Raw genomic sequence first — 22,837 nt, forward strand, 5'->3', positions numbered from 1 at the left:
TAAACACAAATGTATCACCTGGGGTCACCTACAGCTTTAGACAACTTCCCACACCCTTATAGGTTCTTCATATACCATAACACTGCCATCTAGCTAACTTCTCCATATTAATTTACTTATATTTCTAATTAGTGTCTCACCTAAAAGGAATATAATCCATTTGGATTAATTTTCTTTCTTTCTTTCTTTCTTTTTGGTTTGGGGTGGGGCGGTTATTAAGAATTAGGTGGAAGTGGAAGAATTTGATTAATTTGTATGACTAATTTTGAATAAAGACTCACTTTGTCCTAGGAAAATGGTGGTTTTAAAGAACGGTCAGTTATCAGTTAAATTTGATAACATCTATAAATAAAAAGCAATGTTAAAAATTAAGTAATTCAAACATCCTCAAAGTTTCACGAAATTTGAGTTATCTATTGCAATAAATACCATTACAAAGAAGGTTCAGTATGGAATTATTTTAATATATCAAGAAATGGCCTCTAATCTAGTCCAAAGCACTTCCTATAATAAATAATGTAAAAGAAAACAGATCATCCGATCCTGGTTCTATTTGCAGTCACAGTAACACAAATACATCTTTGTTGTTAACACTGAAGACTAAAACAGAAAGAGAGGGCAAAGAATCAGAATGGGAGGTGGGGGAAAGGGTAAAGACAAAGGAAATGGCCTTATCAAATAAGATATATCACCTTTAAAAACTCAATGACAATTTCTACCTCAAACTTAAAAAATTTCATTACTAAAAGTTCCAATGACTTTTAGTACATAGACAACATAGGAAATAAAGAAGTGTGGATGGCAATACTGTTTTTACACTGGATTCAAAGGACATTATTACTTCTTAATTATACAACAGAATAGATAAATCATAACTGCACATCATTCTCACTATTTAAAAAGATTGGAAGCTAATTCACAGCAGTATGTTGAACAAATCTACCTGCAAAATTGTTGTTATTCTGTGGTTTTCCTATGTTTGCTCAATAAAAGAAAATGGACAAAAACTTCATACAAGTAGGCATTGTAAAGTGAGGAAATACTTGTATCAATGATTTCTGTTTAGTTGGTTCAATTGTGTCCAATTCTTTGTGACCCCATTTGGGATATTCTTGGCAAAGGATCAGTGAATGGTTTGCCATTCCTTCTCTAGTTCATTTTACAAGTGAGGAAACCGAAGCAAATAGGGTTTCCCAGAGTCATATAGCTACTAAATATATGAGGCTGGATATGAGGTCAAATCCAGACTCTTCATGATTCCAAGCCTAATGCTCTATTCCACTGTGCCATCTAGCTGCCCCTAAGCATATATCAATGCAATCCCAAACAAACAAAAATTGATAAAACACCAAGCCAATATAATAGCTTGGAAAGGACACATTAGAGTTAGCTTTCATACAATTTTAAAATTACACTAATTTTAATATTTAGAACTAAATGGGACTTATAGCCACCAAGTTAATTTCCGCATTTTGTGCAAAATTTTTCTAAAGCTCCATATGACCATCAAGACAAATTAAAATTCTTTGGGTTTTCATTCATAGCATTTTGCAATCTGGCATATTTTTTTGAATTTTTCTCAAGTACCTTCATTTCCAATACTCAAGATTGGACTACTATTACTATTTTCTGAACAGACACAGGCTTTTTCTCACATTCTTTTCTTTAAATCACTCAAAGGCATTTTCTAATGACTGTTGAATTCCTACCTATACTTTAAAAACAAATGCTATCATAGTACCATAAATTTTGAACCAGAGAAGATCATGAATTAAGGCCAAAAGAGTATAAACAACTTGCCCAGTGTCAAATAGCTAATGTCAAAGAAATTATTTGACCACAGGTCTTCTAGACTCTAGGATCAGAATTTCATCACAGCATGTTTAAGAAGTCTTTAGGTGTTGATTTCGTCCAACTTCACACAGCACAATTTCTTTACTATTTCTGAGCAGTTATTCTACACTTTAGGGGTTATTTGGGTACAGCACATTCCCCAGGTACACTTTAGTTGAATAAGGATAGGCTATCTTTATCTCAATTCTGAATTTCCCTTTAGCATCAAGCAGTGTTAACTATACAGAAAAAGTATTTTATATGGCCAGGTTGAAATATATGTTTCCTGAAAACTTAAATCTACTATAAATATCTGGTCATTATCATCAGATTAGTGAGACTGGAATAGAGAGAAAGGTTTAACTACTTTAGAAGATATTTCAAAGAAAAACTTGAAAACTGAGTAGATAAGAAGTAAGAAGAGAATTGAGTCAAAGCTTTCAAAAGCCTGTTTTACCAGTCTATGTCATTAAAATGCTCATAATATGCTAAAGAAGCAAAGATTATTATATTATAAGATTAGAGATCAATTGGATTTTAGATTGTAATAATCTGCCTTAGAGGCAGCTAGATGCTTCAGTGATATGGAATACTGGGCCTGTACTAAGGAAGATTTGAATTCAAATCTGGCCTCAAATACTGATTAGCTATGTGACCCTGAACAAATCATTAACATTGTTTACATCAATTTCCTCATGTTTAAAAATAAGCTGGAGAAGGACATGGCAAACCATCCTAGTATCTTTGCCAAGAAAACCCCAAGTGGGTCACAAAAAGTAGAAGAATTGGGCACTAATAAAACAACAACAACCTGTTCTAACAAAGTGATTACTATCTGTGAAATTAATATAAGAATCTGCCAATCATGTAGTATATAACAGCATATAGATATAAATATGGCTTAATAAGTACAAATTTATTTGTAACTCACTGAATTCATAATAGTTATGTGCAATCATATTTTTCAATCAACAAATTGTAGCTATCTAATAGCTACAGTAATTGGTATTGGCACTTTTCTGATATTTTATAATAAGAGTCAAAACTGTAACCCGGGTTTATAAACTGCTTTGTATCTTCAAAACACCTATCACACTGCCAAAGGTGAATAAACAGTGACTGAGCAATTACAACATGTCAGGCTCTATGCTAGTTGATGACAACACACAAAATGATAATCCCTGCCTTCAAGGAGCTAACAATCTATTAGGATAGACAACACAGAAAAGAAGCTGAAAATCAGGGCAAAGGGGAACAAAGAAGTGAAGTGCCCCATGTGGGGACATGGTGAATTCAGAAGTCACAAAGTAGTATAAACAAGAAGGAAAAGAGGAAAAGTTAGTGTAAACCATAAATTTAAATGGGGGTTTGGGAATTCATGGCCCTGATCCCATTCTGAATACAAGACATATTCAATAAACCCAAAATAAAATAAAATAAAAATCTATCAATCAGCAGGCTCAAAAACAAACAAAAATATAACAACCAATAAATCAATCACCAGGCTAAATAAATGAAGGTGAAGAAAAAGTCTTTATTCTTTAACACCAAGAAACAACTATTTATCTACTGAGTAGTGAAAATAACAACTTAGATGTATCAAAATTATATTCCCTTGCCTTCCCTTTAAAAAGATATTTATTCACTTGTACAAAAGTGCAATATAAGAACTTTGATAAGATATTCTAAGATAACAATTGATAAAAATTGTCTCAGTAAATAAGTGTCCTAGGTAATTTACACTATGATTTCAATATTCAAACTAGAAGTGAGAAGAAACTTTTACACAAATATTTGCAAGTACAATTCTGTAGTTATTTACAGTAATTTGCTCCTCCAAAAATACATTTACTATTTCCAAATGAAATAATTGTTATGTCTTCATCTATCACTAAACAGTTTGAAATTATTTAACATGATTGTCTAAAAAGCTGTCATTATGGTCATTTTTGCCCTGCCCAATGAATAAAATTCAAATATTGTTCAATGAAGAAAAGAATGAAAGGTAAGACAGGTTTTTAAGTCACAGCTAATTAAACCCATTTTTGAGAGTATGAGGTGTATCAAATGCTTATATGATCTTATAAAATACCTTTAATAACCTAATATCTCCTTTACCATCCCTGACAAAGAAATCAAGGTTTATGAAGAGCATTGCACAAAAGAATGATATTCACATTTTATATGTATAAAATGAAAATGTAATTCCATTTTTTCCACCACTAAATGGACTAGAAATTGATACCTCAGGAATAAAATGAGAAGATTCTACAATAAACATCTAAAAATTATTACTTACTGCAGGTACCAATAATTTTTTTACTTCTTCAACAGCTCTCTTCAGTTTGATTTCTGCTCTATTCTGAGCATCTTCCACAGTGATTAGTACATGTAAATCTTCATTTAGGTGTTCCCAATTGGGTTTGCCTCTGTTTTGTTCCTCCTAAAAGAAAAGAAAAGAATATTTATATAGATCTGTGACCTAGATGACACCAATTCCAATTAATTTTATAAACTGCATGACATATCAAACAGTATGTTTTTACAAGAGCCGTGAATTATTCTAGACAGAATGACAGACTTGGGAGTTAGAAAAATTTTTATTCAAATCCTACTTCCAATATATATTAATTGTATGATCCTGTAAATTATATCCATTGCAATATAAAAAAATAGAACTTCACAGTGACAAAAACCATTGGCGTATGGCATATTGATAATTGACAAAGAGAAAAAGAAAATCTTTGCCCACCAAGAAGAATTGGAAAACAATTGAAATCACCTGCTTATATTTTTCTTCTATCCAAAGCTTTTAAAAGACATGATGGCTAAGTACATTGAGTACATAGAAGAGCCATACCCATAAATTTTATTAGTGAAGACTATCAGCCTCTAGAGAGAAACTATCCTTTATTCTCAAGAAGGCAATTGGACACAGAAATTTGAGCCTCAATAGACACAAAGATCAACCAGGATAGGGTATGAGTATATTGTGAATATTATCAGCGCTGAGTTATATACCACCATTTTGCTATCTCTCTTTGAGAGGTGGGTTCAATTACTACAATGGTAAGTAAAATGGTGTTTTAGTCCAAGGAATCTTCCATTTTGAAATTCATGGCCCTGTGATAGCTCTATCCCAAGCTGGTCTTGAGTTTTTGCAATAATTCTAAGGGAAAAAAAATCAGACTCTCAGGATCTTTTTCTTTTCTGTTACAAGTGGCCAAATAGGTATATATACTTTTTAGAAATGGAAATTTATTGTCGTATATTTCAAATCCTTCCTGATATTTTGCTGGTCACATGCCAATATTTGTTTTGTTTTTATTTCCCTTTTGTGCCTTTTTTTTCCTATTCCATTTTTTTTTCTTATTCTGCATTTAGTTTAAAAATTTTTTTTAAAAAGAAAGCAATTAAGTCACTCCCTTTGTCTTTCTCTCAGTAAAATGTACTATCTTTAACAAATCATTTTTCATTTTTTAATTCATCTGATATTCTTTAGACATCAACTGTAGTGATTCAATTATAAAATGGGTTATATAATAGATATAAAAAAAATTTTGTATACTTTTTATACATCCTAGGAAAATGTCCCTTTTCTCTCTGAAAGAAAAGTCACATTGTAGATAATGTTCCACTCAGTTAAGCAGGGAGCATCTTACCTCTGTATTTATTTCTAGATGATTCTTCACCAAAATATATCAGTATATTATTCTTTATCCCCTTGCATATTTGTAGGACATCAAGAACAGTGATTTTAAATTATTGAATTACGTTTTGGTTCTAAGATCACACTCTTGTAAAGTGTAGTCAAAATATGCAGTGTTCAAACCAAGTTAAGGTTCAAACGAGACCTGAAAGCAGGACATTGTCCAGGGGTGGCAACTCTTGTCAAGAAGCGTCTTGTCATCCTTACAACTCAGATCAAATATTACTACAGCAATAGAATTAAAGAGGAACTGAGAAATGCTTTCTGTAGAAAGTGTGATTTTAGCTAGAATTGAAGGAAAACAGGAGGCAGAGATGAGGGAGAACAATCTAGGCATGGAGGATGTCCAATAACAATGCCTGGAAGCTGATAAGATTGAGTATCATTTGTGGAAAGATTAAAGGAAATTAGTGTCACTGGATTAAAGTATCAAAGGTATAAAGTTAAAAAAAAAAAGCTGGTTATAACAAACCCTAGGATATAACAGACTTTGAATGCCAAACAGAATGTTTTATACTTAAATCTGGAGTTAATGGGGTTTTTTGAGTAGTGAAGCTTGGCACAGTTGGAGCTGATCACTTTGGTGATCAAACTGGAATGGAATGGGGAAAACCTCTTGTTATTTGATCCTTACAACAAACTTGCAGGCAGGTGCTATTATTATCCCCATTTTAAAGATGAGGAACTTAAGCAGGCAGATCTAACACACCTACTGAGTTTTTGAGTCTGGATTTCAGTCATCCTGGCTCTAGGATTCTATCCCAGGTCCAAGTTCTCTCAACAATGCTTCCTTGTTCATAATAATAATCTCTTAACATTAGCTTTTTTTTTTTTTTAAATGGCCATCTAGTGGTTCTCTTTGCCCCTCATTTTTGTGATTCATTTGTTCATAGGATTAGCATCACCAACAAAAACAATAATCCTAAAGAACCCAATGCAATCTGAACAAGAATCTTTATTTTTACTTTGCTTTTGCTTCTTAGTTAATTAAGTAAAAACTACCCAGTTTATTGTTGAAAGCCCTTCAGTTTGACTCTAATCTCTTTTTCTGAGCTCATTTCAACTCTTACAGTTTATGCTTATGCTGCCTTTTAAAACATTTTTCCCTTAATTTGGCAGAGGCAAACTCACACTGATGTATGTACCACCTGCCATTCATTTCAATCTCAGAATCCTTAAGCTTCCTTAAGAGTTTTTTTCATATGCTATACCTTCTTGGGTTAGTTTTATGTGTTTGCCCGAATTGTTAATATTTTTTCTCTCTCTAGAATTATATTGTATTAACTTATGTCAGTGAATACTGCTTCTCCCCAATAAAATGTATTTTCTTTATGAGGAAAGCCTTTGTTTGTTTGTCTTTGTTTCCTTAGGGCCTCATTCAAGTGCTGGTTGCATTTAATTGGATTAGGTGATAGGCAGGAACTATATCGCCAGCAAACTTTATTATCAGTGTAGAGATTAAAAAGGATATCTCCCTTCTTTTGGTACCTGTACTGTACTTGACATGAAGTCAGTGTTTATATTTATTTTTACCTAAACTCTATATGATTATTTTCAAAGTCATAGTATCACAAATTTAGAGCTGTAATATAGAGCTGTTAAAATCCATCTAGGGCAATTTCTAGATGAGGATAATGAGCTTCAGGGAGGTTGGCACAATAATAATGGCTACATGTCCTTTTCTTACTCTGTTTAGGAAGAGATTTGCTTCCTTGCTTCTATCTTAAGTTCTTTACTTTCTTTTTTGCCTCTCACTGAGGCCTGACTTCTCCTATTAGTGCCAGCACTTCATTCATTTCCTTTAACTCACTCATTGTCACAATCCTTATTTACTATACCCATTTCCAAACTTTCCTACCAACCAGTGTCACAGAGTAACCTCATCTCCTTTGATCATCATTCATTCCATAACTACCACCTACACATAATTCTGATAGCTACTGTGTACTAAACTCCAGGTTGTTGGGCTCCCTTCTTCAGTGAGAGCTTGCCTTGCATGATTTTTGCTCTTCAAATCCTGCCTTTAAGTTAGGAAACTATTGATAGTACTTCAGAGAGCTACTTTTAGAGTTCCTCAACTGAATCATTTCATCTAGCACCATCATGTTCCTTCCCTTGACTTTCAGTACAAACTCTTAACTTTCCCTGCTGCCATCTTTCTAGTCTTATAGTTGAAATTCCTTCCATACTCCCACATAATTCTTCCTCAGTGACAGTGACTTTCTTGATCTAAAAAAGTTGGAGATCCAGAGAAGGGCAAAAACATTCCATTTCCAAGGAGCTTACCTCATATTATAATGGAGGGAACAAGCATGAAAATAACTAGGTATATACTAGATATGTTCAGAATAACTGAAGAAAAGGTATTTAGCAGTTGGGAAAATCAAGAAAGGACCTCCTGTAGAAGGTGAGATTTAAGCTAAGTTTTGAAAGAAATCCAGGGAACTAAGTGGTGAAAGGTGGGGGGAGGGAGGGAAGGGAAGTGTGAAATACTTCTGGTATGGAACATAGCTAATGCAAAAAGATCCAGTTGATTTCAATTAAAATTAATGAATATGACAGTAATAATAAACAGACCAAAATATATAGATTATTTTATTTGCTCTTATAGGAGTTATAATTTAATTTACCTAGTTATTTAGCTAAAATTAAACCGGTGAGGTTTAAAGCATATTATGAAATAATAAGCACAGAAGTTCATGTTCAGACAAGTCTGTTCTGTTTGAAAATGCATTTTTTTCTTTGTCCAGTAATAGATAAATCAAAATATGCTTCAATTTGAGTATATAAACTATGGTTTCTTGAGTTCAATGTTTTAATTCTGCGAGCTATATATTATTACTTATGGCATAATGAAATGTTGAAAGATTTTCCTTAATTATATATTTCTCTTGAGAAATGCTTAAAATAATTTCTGATAAAGAAAATATGAAATATATTCTAAGCTTTTTTTCTTTGGATCCATTCTTAATTCTGAATGATTACTGTTTTTGACAAACGTAGTTGAATTCTTAGGTCATAGCAGTATTATTTAAAGATTAAAATAAAATGGAAAAGAAAACATTAATCTTTGCAACATTCTGGGAAATGTGGAAAGAATACTAATGAAAGTAGCACAGTTAGATTTTTAACCCACACATTTTTTAAGCTACTTTGTGTGTTGTGTGGTTTAGTTTCTGATTCATAATAAATTACGTTTTTTTAATTTAAAATTAAATCCAGATTCATCACCTATATGTATTATTTAAGTATGAATTAAGCAACTACAAGGTGCTAAAAGATATAAAATAATAAACAATAGCTGTTTGAAAGGAACTTATTACTATCTAGTGGTGGAAATAGCACCACACATACATGTACACACACACATGCATATTCATGAATACACCAACTAATTCTGACATTATATCATAGTACTCTATATTTAAAAAAATAAAACAAAAGAAAAGAGTACTGCATGCTTAAAAGAAGGCCTTCTTTACTACTATACCAAGCATAATTTTATTGTGTTTACAAATTTTTTTCCTTACTATTTATATTTTTGAATTTTTAAAGTATAATTACAAATTGCTTTTTAAAATTATTTTTCCCTTCCACCCTCATCCCTCATTTTTACTTAATTCTCAGAAGCAAAGCTAAGTTCAATAAAGATTCTTGTCCAAATTGGATTGGATTATTGTTTTTGTTGATGATTAATAGTCCTATGAACAAATGAATCACAAAAACAAGAAACAAAGAGAACTAGGCTATTAAAAAGAAAAAGAAAAGCTAATATTAAGAGATTATTATGAAAGAAGATACATAGTTGAGAGAAAATGGAGATAATAATAGCACCTGCCTGCAAATTTGTTTTAAGGATCAAATGAGAGTTTTTCCCCATTCCATTCCAGTTTGATCACCAAAGTGATCAGCTCCAACTGTGCCAAGCTTCACTACTCAAAAAACCCCATTAATTCCCAGATTTAAGTATAAACATTCTGTTTGGCATTCAAAGTCTGTTATATGCTAGGGTTTGTTATAACCAGCTTTTTTTTTTTTTTTAACTTTATACCTTTTAATATTATTGTTCTGTAAGAAATGACCAGCAGGATGACTACAGAGAGGGTTGGGAGAGACTTACATGAACTGATGCTAAGTGAAATGAGCAGAACCAGTAGATCACTATATACTTCAACAACAATACTGTATGAGGATGTATTCTGATGGAAGTGGATTTCTTCGACAAAGAGATCTAACTCAGTTTCAATTGATCAATGATGGACAGAAGCAGCTACACCCAAAGAAAGAACACCGGGAAATGAATGTAAACCATTTGCATTTTGGTTTTTCTTCCTGGGTTATTTTTACCTTCTGAATCCAATTCTTCCTGTGCAACAAGAGAACTGTTCGGTTCTGCACACATATATTGTATCTAGGATATACTGCGACATACTTAACATGTATAGGACTGCTTGCCATCTGGGGAAGGCAGTGGGAGGGAGGGAGGGGAAAAGTCAGAACAGAAGTGAATGCAAGGGATAATGTTGTAAAAAATTACCCAGGCATGGTTTCTGTCAATAAAAAATTATAATTATTTAAAAAACAAACAAAAAAAACTTTATACCTTTGATACTTCAATCCAGTGACACTAATCGCCTTTGATCTTTCCACAAATGATACTCAATCTTTTCAGTTTTCAGGCATTGTTATTGGACATCCTCCATATCTAGAATGTTCTCCCTCATCTTGCCTCCTGATTTCCTTCAATCCTAAGCATTCCTCATTTCCCCTTTAATTCTACTGCTCTGGTAACATTTGATCTGAGTTGTAAGACCCTTCTTTTCAAGAGCTGTCTCCCCCGGACAATTGCTTTCAGGGCCAGTCTGGAAAACTTAATTAATTTGGTTTGAACACTACATATTTTGATCATACTTTACAAGAAAATTTAGAACCAAAACGTAATTTAATAATTTAGAATCATTATTCTTGATTGTTGAAAAAAATGGTCCTACAAGTATACAAGAGGATAAAGAATAATAATGTACCGATGTATTTTGATGAAGGATCAGCTAGAAATAACTACAGAGGTAAGATGGCCCCTGCTTAACTGAGTTGCATGCTAGTCTAGATTGTGGTACATTAATAAAGATCCTGGCATGGTTCCTGGCATATAGCAAATACTACAAAAAATACTAATTATCATCATTATTGTTTCTGTTGTTTATACAAAAAACAAATTGCAACCACTGTATGGTAGAGATTAAAATGCATTATGTAGACAACTATCTTAAAAATTGTTGCAAATATACATAGGGGTATTTTTTCTTTTGTGTGCAGACACTCTTCCTTACTTTCTTTAACCTTTACAAAGAGTTTTAAAAACCAAACAGAGACACTCTGGAGTTTATTGAGTAGAAATGTGACATGATCATCTGTGTTTAAGGAAAATTATGAAAAATTTTATTTACAATTTTAAACAACTATTTTTATATATAACTATTGGTATCTGTCTCCCCAAAGAAAAATGCACATTCAGTCAGAAATGATATTTAAAACGTAGCTAATTTCCTACAAAAATTTCAAACAAAATCTGTACTGAATTCCTTAAACAAATGTAAAAAGAAAAAAAAAAAAAGGAACTAATTACTGAGAAATAAGTTATGGTTATTCTATATAAATAGTTATGCTGTAGGTTATGTGAGATAATTTCAATTTTGATTACAAATACTCTAATATCTTAAAATTATTTCTAAGCAGACTGTCTAATCTAAGAAAGATACATATTTATGATTATCTTTCAACATTACACAAAATTAAAAGTCAATCCTTTGGCATAATATTCCTTTATAAAATTCAACAATTAACAGTGGAATGTTGTGAGGTTTGTCTTCTTCATACCATCTGAATTCCTAAGGAAAGGTCTTATTATCTTAGTGTTAATCCTATCATGCTTTAACACAGTGTAAAAATAATTGATTTCTGCATATATTTAATGAATTACAAATCTAGTTTGAAAGAATAATTTGGGTGGAGTTTACTTTTTCTGAAGTAGAAACAACGCTTAATAATACAAATTGGCCATTCTGTTTCTAACTTAATTATTATAACTAAATTATAGCTATTTACAACTGAATAACTAGTAGCAAACTTTCTAGTTTCTTCAGAGATTAAGTGACTACCTCAGGATTACATAGCTAGTTTAAATAAAGCAGTAGGACTAGAATGTACTTACGCCAATATTGCTTAAATGGATGCTCACAACCCCCCTGCCATATTACCTCCCATTGTAAAATAATTTTAAGTCATAAAAATACCATAATTGTGCATTAAAAAATAACAAAAAATAGGAAGGTTTTTCTTATATGTATTTTTTTGGAGAGGATGGGGCAAAAAAGTGTGATAAGTTTCAACTGATATGTAATTTTCCTTAAACAACTCATTAACTTTTAAGACTTTTGTAAAAGTTCTAATAATATTACTTGATAAACATTATAATTACAATAATTGACATCAGTTTTTAAACACACACACACACACACACACACACACACACACACACTTATCAAATGAGATAAAATTTGTGAAGAACTTAGCAAACTGCCTGGTACATAATAGGTGTTGACCTGTCTCCCTACTTCCCTCCTCTCTCACAAGAACTGCTCAAGTACTTCTTCAAATTATTTTTAACTCATTATTTTGCCACTACTCCCATCTATGTTCACTGGTTATTTCACAGATGTTAAATTCTCGCAGAGGAAAATGACATTTTCCCCTAACTACTAAAATATAATTTCACAAAGATTTTATGAAGATAAATTGTCATTTATGAAGTACAAGCTTCAACTCCTTTCAGAAACATCTTTTGATGATTAAAAAATTACATTATTTTTGAAATAATATTTTATTTTTTCAAATACATGCAAAAATGGTTTTCAACATTCAGTTTTCAACATTCATCTTGGCAAAATCTTGTTTTCCAGATTTTTCTCTCTCCCTTTTTCCCTTCCCAAAGACAGCAAGCAATTCGATATAGCTTAAAACTTCTAAAACTATTTCTATATTCGTTATGCTACACAAGAAAAATCAGATCAAAATGGGGGAAAAACATCAAAACAACAACAAGAAGAAGCAAATAAACAACAAGGGTGACAATACTATACTTTGATCCATATTCAGTCTCCATAGTTTTCTGTTTTGATGAAATGATGGCACTTGATTGCCTTGAATCACCTCATTGTTGAAAAGAAGCAAGTCCATTATAGTTGATCATCACATAATCTTGTTACTGTGTACTGTGTTCTCTTAGTTCTGCTCACTTTACTTAGCATCAGTTCATATAATTATTTCTAGGCTTTTCTGAAATTAGCTTGTTAATCATTTCTCAGAAAAGAATACATTCATATACAATAGATCAGTGGGTCTGCAAATTCAAAATTTTTTTCTAATATGGTAAATATCTATCAATATAACCCACATAAACAAAATTTCTTCAGACAGATCCTCAATAGTTTTTAAAATAATATAAAGATAGTGAAAACAAAAGTTTGAGAACCAATGCCATAGATTATTCAGCTATTCCCCAAGTGACAGGCATCATCAAGATAATTAAATTATTTTTGCAATAATTGTTGTAACTCATCCACCTAGCATTATAACTACTTATTTATTTTGTGTCATATGGCTCAGAATATTTTCTTTTAGCATTCTATATTTAATATTTTAAATTTTTCACATGTCTATCGCACCCTAAAAAATGAGGGAGAAATTACATCATGTCAAGGATGTTTTCCAAGAAACTGGCAATGAGAAGGGGATATTCTTTGTTCCTATCATGGTTCTTGATGTAATGGAAAGAGTACTGAACTAGGTCAAGATGGGTTTGGTTAAACCCCAATTTTGACAATGTCATTAAATGGTGGGAAAGTTATTAAGCCTATATTAATGTGTTTTCTCATCTGTAAAACCAGAGAAATTAAATAATCTCTTAAAAGTCCAATTCAGCTCTAAAAATCTGTACTACATATCTATACATCTAGTACACTTTTGACTACGAGGGATAACGGACAGAGAAGGATTTCTTTGGTACAGGAAAAGGCCCAGATGAAGAAACGTTCTAGCAATGCCAAGTCAGCAATTCTCTTCAACTAAAAGTCTTAAGAGTTGTCCAGAGCAAGTGTTATGGGACTTGACCAAAACCACACAGCCAGCATCCGTCTCCCTCCTGCCTCTATTCACTTTACCCTTTGAAAATCAGGTTGATCAAATTTCAAATTATCTTGACTAGACTCCAGCTTTTAGGACACTTCCTGGCCATATATGCCACCTTCTTTTTCTAAAATGCTATAATTTGAGGCATGCATTATCACCTCTCACAAACAGGAATTTTATAATAGTCTTTTGTTTGTTCTGTTTAAAGTTTTGATGGGGAAGAAAAAAAAAATCCAGTAGTTCTCTATTACCTCAAAATCAAATATAAAATATTGTTTTTGACCAATTCCTCCCTTTCTAGCTTTCTTGTACTCTGTGATCCATACACTGTCCAAGTTGCTTGCTGTTCCTCATTCCATCTTCTGATTCCTTGACTGTTGTCCATCAGTGCTTTCCCCTTCTCGCTTCACTTCTATTTTTCTGGCTTTCTTTAAGATTTAGCTCCAATTCCATCTTCTCCTTGGCCTTTCCCAGTAGGCTTCCAGATTTTCTGCCAATTCTAGTGTTGTCCTTCTGAGATTACTTTCAATGTTACAATGTTTACATATTATTCATAAATTTATTTACATGTCCCATTGAGCTGTAATCTCCTTGAAGGCACAGACACATTTTTTCCTTCATTTATATCCTCAGAATTTAGCACAATATCTGGCATATATTAAGTATTTGACAAATACATGATGATTTAATAATATAATGTGCTGTAAGAACTTACATGTTGAAAAAATGATAGAAACCAAATTTCTATCAAGGGGGTTGCCCTGATAAAGATTAAATGATTCATGAAGCTACTAAGTGGACTTAAATGTCATTAGACTGTAAGTTGGGTGAAGAGAGGATTGGGTTTTTTGTTTGTTTTTTGGGAGGGAGGTGTGGCCTCTTTTATATTCCCAGTGCTTATGACAATGCCCAGGACATAGTGAGCACTTTAATTAATAAATGTTTATTAACTATTAAACTGTCATTTCTGATTTTAAATCTAACACTCTATGAATTTGGAATCAGAGGACTTAAACCTTGAATTCTGTTCCTAATTCCTACTTCTGCGACCTCAGGCAAATCACAATCTCTTCAAGGCTCAGGGTCTCTAAGGTCCCTTCCAATTTGGTATCTATCATCCTATGTGACCTTGAACAAGCCACAATTTGAATCTTGGTTTCTATATGTGAAAAAAAGCTAAGTCAATCAAACTGTTTCTCTTTGAATCTCATATATCTTTTCATATGCACATCTCTTATGCACTTGCATATTATTTTACATTTTAATTAGGTATGTTATATTATTAAATCATAAGCTCTAGTTTCATCTTAACTTGATATTACCCCCAAATGGGCAATGAATTAGAAAGAAAAAAAATTTTGGCTACATTTTCACAAATGATAAGTTAGATAATCACAAATCATATCATAATTCTACTTATAATACACACACACACACACACACACACACACACACACCTTCAGAAAAGAATGGTTTCCAGCTAGTTGGAATCTTCAGGCAAAACAGGGCTAACCATTTTTTATGAATATTGTAGATGGAATTCTTTTTTAAGAGTATATGAAGTCTCTTCTGATTCTGGGGTTTGAGTTTCTATTAATTTATAAGCAAGTCAACATTGGTTACTATGGTATTTAAAAGATAAACTTACTGATTGTTCTATGAATGAATGAAAACTAGAAAATTTTTAAACTTTCTACGTTGGATGAATAAAAACCTAACATACTGTACATTCTCCCCACTTTAATTTGGATCACTATTGCTCACTTGTAAGAAAACTACGTACATATTGTAATAAATTATATTGATTTCACTTGGTAAAGAAATCTGCATTTCATTCATTACTTAATATGTTATTGTATACCTGGCTATAAATTAAAAATCCTTTTATCTTATTTTAATGGATGTTAATTTTGTACTAGGTGATCAACAAAAAAAATTTTGAAGGTTGTAATTCAGGTATAAGGCTACGTCTTTAAAAAAATTTATTTTTAAATTAATCCTTGGAATTATTGTATTCTCTTGAAATTTACTTTTTCTAGATAAAATGAGATTGGAAAAAATCTGATTCATGGAGCTCCAGTTGATTTTATCATAAATTATTTTATTATAAGTAGCTCTTCTTAAATAATTAGAAAAAGAAAGAAAAAAGGTAATTTAAAAAACACTGTTAAGACAATAGCATTCCAGACTGACATAATGTCACAACAAAAAAATTACATTCTGAAACTTGGATTAGAATGATTTAATGAAGAACTACTAAAGTTGAAATAAATGAGAAAAAATGAAATGTTAGAGGTCATCATATAATGTAATAACTTTTATAATGTGATAGCAGACAAATTGTGTGGTTAAACAAATTGTGGTGCAAAAATATAATGGAATGTTACTATATAAGGTAGTATGTTACTACATAAGGTAAGATGTGATGAATATGAAGAATTTAACAAAAACAAAAAGAATTAAGAATAAAAACAAACAAAACTGGAGCTGTAGCCACCATTTCTATATTTAGCAATTCCCACCATAGAAAGTGGAAAAATTTTTTAGATTCCTTTTGGACACCATTTCTTCTGGGATGGGTAATCTGACCTGTTTGTACTACTAATACTTAGAAAACTTGAGTCTTGACATATAAATAGAATAAAAGAAATATAAACTCCTGATTAAAGTGACAATAAACCTTGGGGAGGGAAGATGCACTATGCACAACTATAAAAGATCCCTCACACCTCAACTGCCCCAGATAAAATTATGAAATTAGATGAATTTAAAAACTTTTTAAATTGTTAACTCCTAATGAACATTCCTTCCCCAAATGACTGCCAAAACTAGTCTTGAGTTTTTATACACACATTAGTCTATATATATATATATCTTTAGTCTAAACTATCAGGTTCATTAATTTATGAGAGATTGAACAAGAAATGTAATTTGATTTTATAAAATAAATTGTCCATTTAAATGCTTACTATCTTAAACCCTAAAGTCCATGTTGTAAAGGGGAAAAGGGAAGAGAAGGAAAGCTTTTCATTTTTTGAATCTTTCAAAATATTTATAAATATGGAATCTTGGCTATTAAAAGTTCAGCTAAATCAGGTATGATGGCTGACTCCCTCACTTTAACTGCTAAGAAGGTAACTGATGAAAAGGACATTAACTTGAAATTAAAATACATGGAATTCCATCCTACATTTATTTATATTTATTAGTTATGGGACCATAAATAAGGCACTATCTGTAATTTGTCTTATATAGATAATTACAAGGATTGGGGCTTGATCTTTCTGTTTTATTCTCCCTCTAAAATTATAGGAAATAATTTTGGTTTCATTCAAAAGACTTCTATATGCACTATACATCTACACATGCTTCTTATTCTGAGACTTCTAGATTTTTCAAAGTTAACACTTAAATTAGATTATTTTTAATTCTATGGCTTAAAATTTTAGAATTGTAAACACCACAATAGAAGGAGAATCATAGGCTGAAATGCTGATTTTGTTGAGATTTTACTTTATGTTGAAAACAAAAAATAATTATTTTCCTGAATTAGGCAATAATTGTCAATGTGTCCAAATTATGAATGGAATATCTTAAAATGTGGAGTTAATTTTATTGAGAGGAAGATAAATGTCAAAATATTTATAACTTTGATAAATCATAACCATTTATGTGATATTTGTACAGGATAACTCATTTGATCTTCACAATTCCTCTGAATTTGGTACTATTGTTTCCTTTTTTTTTTTTTTTAAACAAATAAAGCCAGTAAGGCCAAAAGAGAGATTAAGTGAATATAAGGCTTATAAGACTAAGTACATTCTTGAGGGGGAATTTGAACTTTATACCTTCTCAGATTCCAAGTCCAGCGTTCTATCTATTATGTCAACTAATTGTCTCTATAAAGTTTACAAAATGCTTTTACACATATCTCATTTAATTTAAAGTAATTCTTATGTCAATGAATGCATTAAGAATCAGTGCTTTTTTAAAGTTACAATATTACATAAACTTAAAATATCTCATTTTGTTCAAACATTTATTCATTTATCCTGTATTTGAATTATGGGTTAAGCATTCAGCAGTCAAAAATAAATGATGGTATACACATGTAAAAATACAGACAATAAGTAATGAAATATCTGATAATTCCTTGGTTCCAACATGTCTCAAACACTCAAATTTCAATAATTCGCAAACTCCAGGAGATGCCAGAAAAGCTCAGTGACTTTTCAGTGGTATACAGATTTTCTAATTGGTAGTTGCTAAAAAGCTTCCCAATTACTTGTAATTCTAAGTAATGTAATAAATTCCCAAATTTATTACAATAAATTTCCTCTTTTTTTCAGGTAAGAGCAACAGGAATAATAATTTAAAAAATATTTATGTCACTAAAGCATAAAAGACATACCTTATGGAAAAGTTTATTTTTAAAAAAAAAAATTTTTTTTTTAACTCTTACATGATCATGGAAAACAAAGCTGCTCACAAGCCCATGACTTCACCTCATGTTTTTCCAAATGGATAAATGAGGACATTATTATTGTTTAATACAAGTTTTAATTGAGCACTGTTACTGGTAAGAAAAAAAAGTACAGAACCACTATTTTCTACATCAAACAAAGAAGGTAATTATTAACAGGCATTCTGGCACAATTTCTTATCACCAAAATACACAACTCGGCTAACTTCTTTTAATGCCAGTATTCTAGTACAACAAAGCAAAGCTGATGTTTCAGGGTCACATTCTCTTCTTTAATACACAAGCATAAATTTACTGCTCAGTCAGACACCTGTAATTAAACACAAGCAGAATATAATGCTAATATTGAGGCTAGCATACATGTAAGTGGGTTTTTTCCCCTGTAAAGATGATTGCCTTTCATTTTATAGTTTCAAGTAGCTACAGTTCACTTAGTTTTGATTACATAGCAATTAGATATGCAAATGGATGAGATCTGAAAAATGCATTTTCAGACTTCAGATTGTGAGTAATCAGGCCCATTCTCTTCTACTATACACACAAGCAGCTCATTAAATAGCTATTGTCTAGAAAACATCACCAGCTAAAACATGCCTCCACTTTTTCTTTCTTAAAAAAAAAAAAAAAAAAAAAAAAAAAAATACAACCCTGAAAAACTATGAGTCTTGGAAAAAACAAGACACAGGAGAATCAGGAGAATGTTGATGTTATTCCATTCTGGTTAAAGTATATGTCAAGCCCTTCTTGGCAAAATGACATAAACATGTCCCATATAGTCTTTTGTGTGAAGCAATATGACTATTCAAATATATCAGTATTATATACTAAATTAATTATTATTTATAAATGCTAACTTATGATAGAAAATAATTTAGTTTCTGAATTAATGTTTTCTGTTATTATTGCAACCAGATTTTTTTTTTCTCCAAAAGACTACAGGTTTATTCTTACCTCCAAATAATTTGTCCTGAACCAATTTTCATTTTCAAGAATCAAGCTATACAGTGAACATTACTCTTTGTAAAGATACTTACAAAAAACACTCTTTTAGTATAGAAAATTAAGGTTGTTTCACAGTTTGTTGTTGATCACCATTAACCCTCTTCAAATTGTTCAAATTTTTTTCTTTAAAACCATTATTGCAAATCAAACCAATTTGCTTACTATTACTCTGTTTAAGTAAACTATTTGTTAATTGGTGTAGTACAAAATGGCTGGGCTTGGAGGAGTTGGGATCTAATTCTGGCACCGCAATCTAATACTTCGGTGACCTTAAGCAAATACCTTCAACTCTTAGGATTAGTGTCTTCACCTGGAAAATGAATAGATCTAGCTCTAAATCTATGATTTTTATATTATGATCCTAAATAAAATGAAATTGCATTTCATGACCACTTATAAATAGGAGTCATGATTAAAGAATCACTGGCAATTTAGAAAAAGATTTTTGCTTTTTATCTGAAGCACTAGAAGCAGCAGAGTCTACTTTTAAGTAGTTCATATTTTATAATGGGGAAGACAAGAAGGCGTCAGCTTCAAGTCAAACTGAAAGATATCACGTTCCTTAAGAGTAATATTCATCTTTTCTTTTCTTTAATGTAATTTCTACTCTTAAAATTTGCATTAAGTTCTGATATTGAACTGCTTTACAATTTCAAGGAATCTGATGACAAAGTAGAAAGACCCCAATTTTGCAATCACAAAGATGTGTTTTCAAATCTGTCGTCAAATACTATCTTTGGCAGATAGGTGACAAAATAGAAGGGCTATCAGACCAGGAGTCCTGAATACCCAAGTTTCCCGAGTTCAAATCCAGCCTCAGACTGTGTGACTCTGGGCAACTTACTTAATCTCAGTTTCTAACCTTCAGTTTGGTTTAGTTAACACCAAACTCCTAGGGTTATTGCAAATTAACTCAAATGAAGTAATAATTATAAGGTGCCTCTTAAAGCACAGGGGCTACATGAAATAATCAATATATAAATAATGTTACTGGTGGAGGTGATTTTCATCACGATTGTTATTAGTGGCTGTGGCTCCAACTCCAACAGGAGCAGTTACCAGGATATATGTCCATAGGTGTAGTATCTCAGAATAATAATGAGTGAGAGCAATGGGCTAGAAGCACTGTTTTCAAAAAGCTCTTGGTTTCAAGGTCCTGGGTTTTCTCTATCCGATAGAGTCAAAATGAAGATAGTCATCAAAGTATGGTTGTGGAGTTTTGACCTAAGTGCCACAACTTGTCTAATAACGAGGGTGGCATGCCTCCACTATCTGTGGTATTTGTGGTAGATGATTTTTCTGAATAAAAGCTGTGTTTCCTTGGATGGTTGGTGGGGTGAGACTAAGGATACTATCACTTCCAGGACTCCTGTCTATCTGTTGGCGGCAACTATAATGTCAGACCTGATCTGTATATAAAAATTTGAAACCAATTATTTGTTTTTCTCATATTCTTAAGTAACATGAGGTTAGAATGGAGACCTAATATGGATAAAAAAACAAGATTAACAAAGATTCAAAACTGAAAACTAATGACAATAAATACAATTCCAAAACTTAAGTTCAATTAACAATTAACTAATCAACTATAGGACAAGAATGACACGGCAAGATAATAGGAAAGGTGAAAAACTTAAGTTTAAGTAAACTGCATGCTGAAAATAAATAAAAATGATAGCCTCAAAAAACTTGAGCTTCTGTAAAAGGGATTTATAGATACCTCAGAATGGAAAAGATTACAATTTTAAACTCTGGGTGATATATTTTATGGGAGTGGGAGAGGGTGAGGAAGGCTATACTGACAAATTATAATGAATGATTCAATAAAAACTTAATAAGCACCTATTAAGTGCCAAATATTGATTGAGACAGTCAATGACATTTATTTAGTACCTATTATGTATGGCCTGGAGTCAGGAAATTTGGGTTGAAATCTGGCTTCAGACACTAGCTATGAGATCCTGAACAAGTCATTTAATTGTTTGACTCAGTTTCCTCATCTATATAATAAACTGGAGAAGGAAATGACCAACCACGGCAGCATCTTTCATGAAAGGTCCCAACCAGGGTCATGAAGAGGCAAACACAACTGAAAATGACTGAACAATAACAATGCATTGCACAGAGTGATTAGAATACAAAGGAAAGGGGAAAAGACCTGACAATAGTTAATGATCACTACAATATTATTGTGTACAATGTTCCACACTTCTTTTCACTTCATTTTTCAACAGCTCATAAAGTTCTTCCCAAGTTTTTCTGCAACCAGCTGTTCCTCACAAAAATATTTTATCACACTAGAAATTGAGTGGATGACTGGGGAATGACTGAATAAGTTATGGCATATCAATATAATGGAACATTATTGTTCTATAAGAAAAGATGAGCACGCTGATTTCAGAAAAGCCCAGAAAGACTTAAATGAACTGATGCTAAGTGAGGTAATTAGAAATAAGAGAACATTGTATACAGAAACAAGCCTGTGGGATGATCAATTGTGAGGCTCTTTCAACAATGAGATGATCAAAGAATCACCGGATAGTATTTTCAACCTTTTTGTTGTTTATTTGCTTGTTTCCCCCACTCACCTGTTCATCTGATTTTTCTTGTACAGCATGACAATGTGCAAATAGATTTAGAAGAATTGAGCATGTTTAACCTTTGTTCAATTGCTAGCTGTTCAGGGGAAGGGGAAGGGGAAAGTAAGGAGGGAGGGAGAACAATTTGAAGCACCAGGTTCTACAGAGATGAATGTTGAAAATTATCTTTGCTTGTATTTTGAAAAAATAAAAGCTATTAACAAAAAAAAAAAATACCCTATCACAATCATAACATTCTCCACTTGACGTCAATCCCCTCAATTTTCAATTTTTTGCCACTACTAAAAGAGCTGTTATAAATATACATACAGAGCCCTTTTCTTCTTTCTTTGATCTCTTTGTAATAAAGACCGAGTAATATCAAAAGTTATAGGTTATGCAGAGTTTTATAACCCTCTAAGTATAGCCCCTATTTTTTTTCACATCTCCTTTATAGAGCTTTTAATAACAAACATAAGATTTTATATTTGATCTTATAGTGCCACTAAAATTTATTAGCAATTTATTTCCTAAAGGGAAACATTATATATGTACAAAACAGTGTGTGTGTGTGTGTGTGTGTGTGTGTATCTTTCTTCCTTCTAATTGTCTCTCCCCTAGGATAAAAATTGAGGGAAAACAATAACAATCAAGGGTTCAAGAAAGGATCTTACCTAGACTAAAGCCAAGAAGTGGAGATGATGGGGGAGAATAATCCAGGTATAGAGAACAACCAATGAAAATGCCCAGTTATGAGATAAGCAATAGAGTGCCTTCTTCATAGAATAACAAGAAAGAGAAGGTCAAGAGAGGTGAGAGTCAAGTGTTAAGAACACTGGAAAGCATGAATGGTGGCTGGGGGAAATGTAATAAAAGATCTGAATGCCAAACATAATTTGACATTTCATTCTGGAAAGGAGAGAGAGCCACTGGAGTATACTGAATAACAGTGTGACATCGTCAGGCTTGTTCTTTAGAATAATCACTGCCAGCAAATTAAGAGAAAAGACACCCGTGACAGAAACCAATCAGCAAGTTATTGCA

At 32.0% G+C, this 22,837-nt stretch overlaps 1 protein-coding gene across 10 annotated transcripts in view; it reads right to left on the reverse strand.

Annotated features, from left to right (window-relative positions):
• The window catches only part of QKI (QKI, KH domain containing RNA binding), a 173,905-nt gene that overhangs the window by 58,137 nt on the left and 92,931 nt on the right, over positions 1 to 22,837 (reverse strand). For all 10 annotated transcript variants that reach the window (XM_031937515.1, XM_031937518.1, XM_031937516.1 and 7 more), the window contains exon 4: positions 4,133 to 4,276. In XM_031937515.1, coding sequence (XP_031793375.1) covers positions 4,133 to 4,276 — 144 coding nt within the window. The remainder of the gene's footprint in view (positions 1 to 4,132; positions 4,277 to 22,837) is intronic.

Source organism: Sarcophilus harrisii, chromosome 4, assembly GCF_902635505.1.
Source record: "Sarcophilus harrisii chromosome 4, mSarHar1.11, whole genome shotgun sequence".
NCBI lineage: Eukaryota > Metazoa > Chordata > Mammalia > Dasyuromorphia > Dasyuridae > Sarcophilus > Sarcophilus harrisii.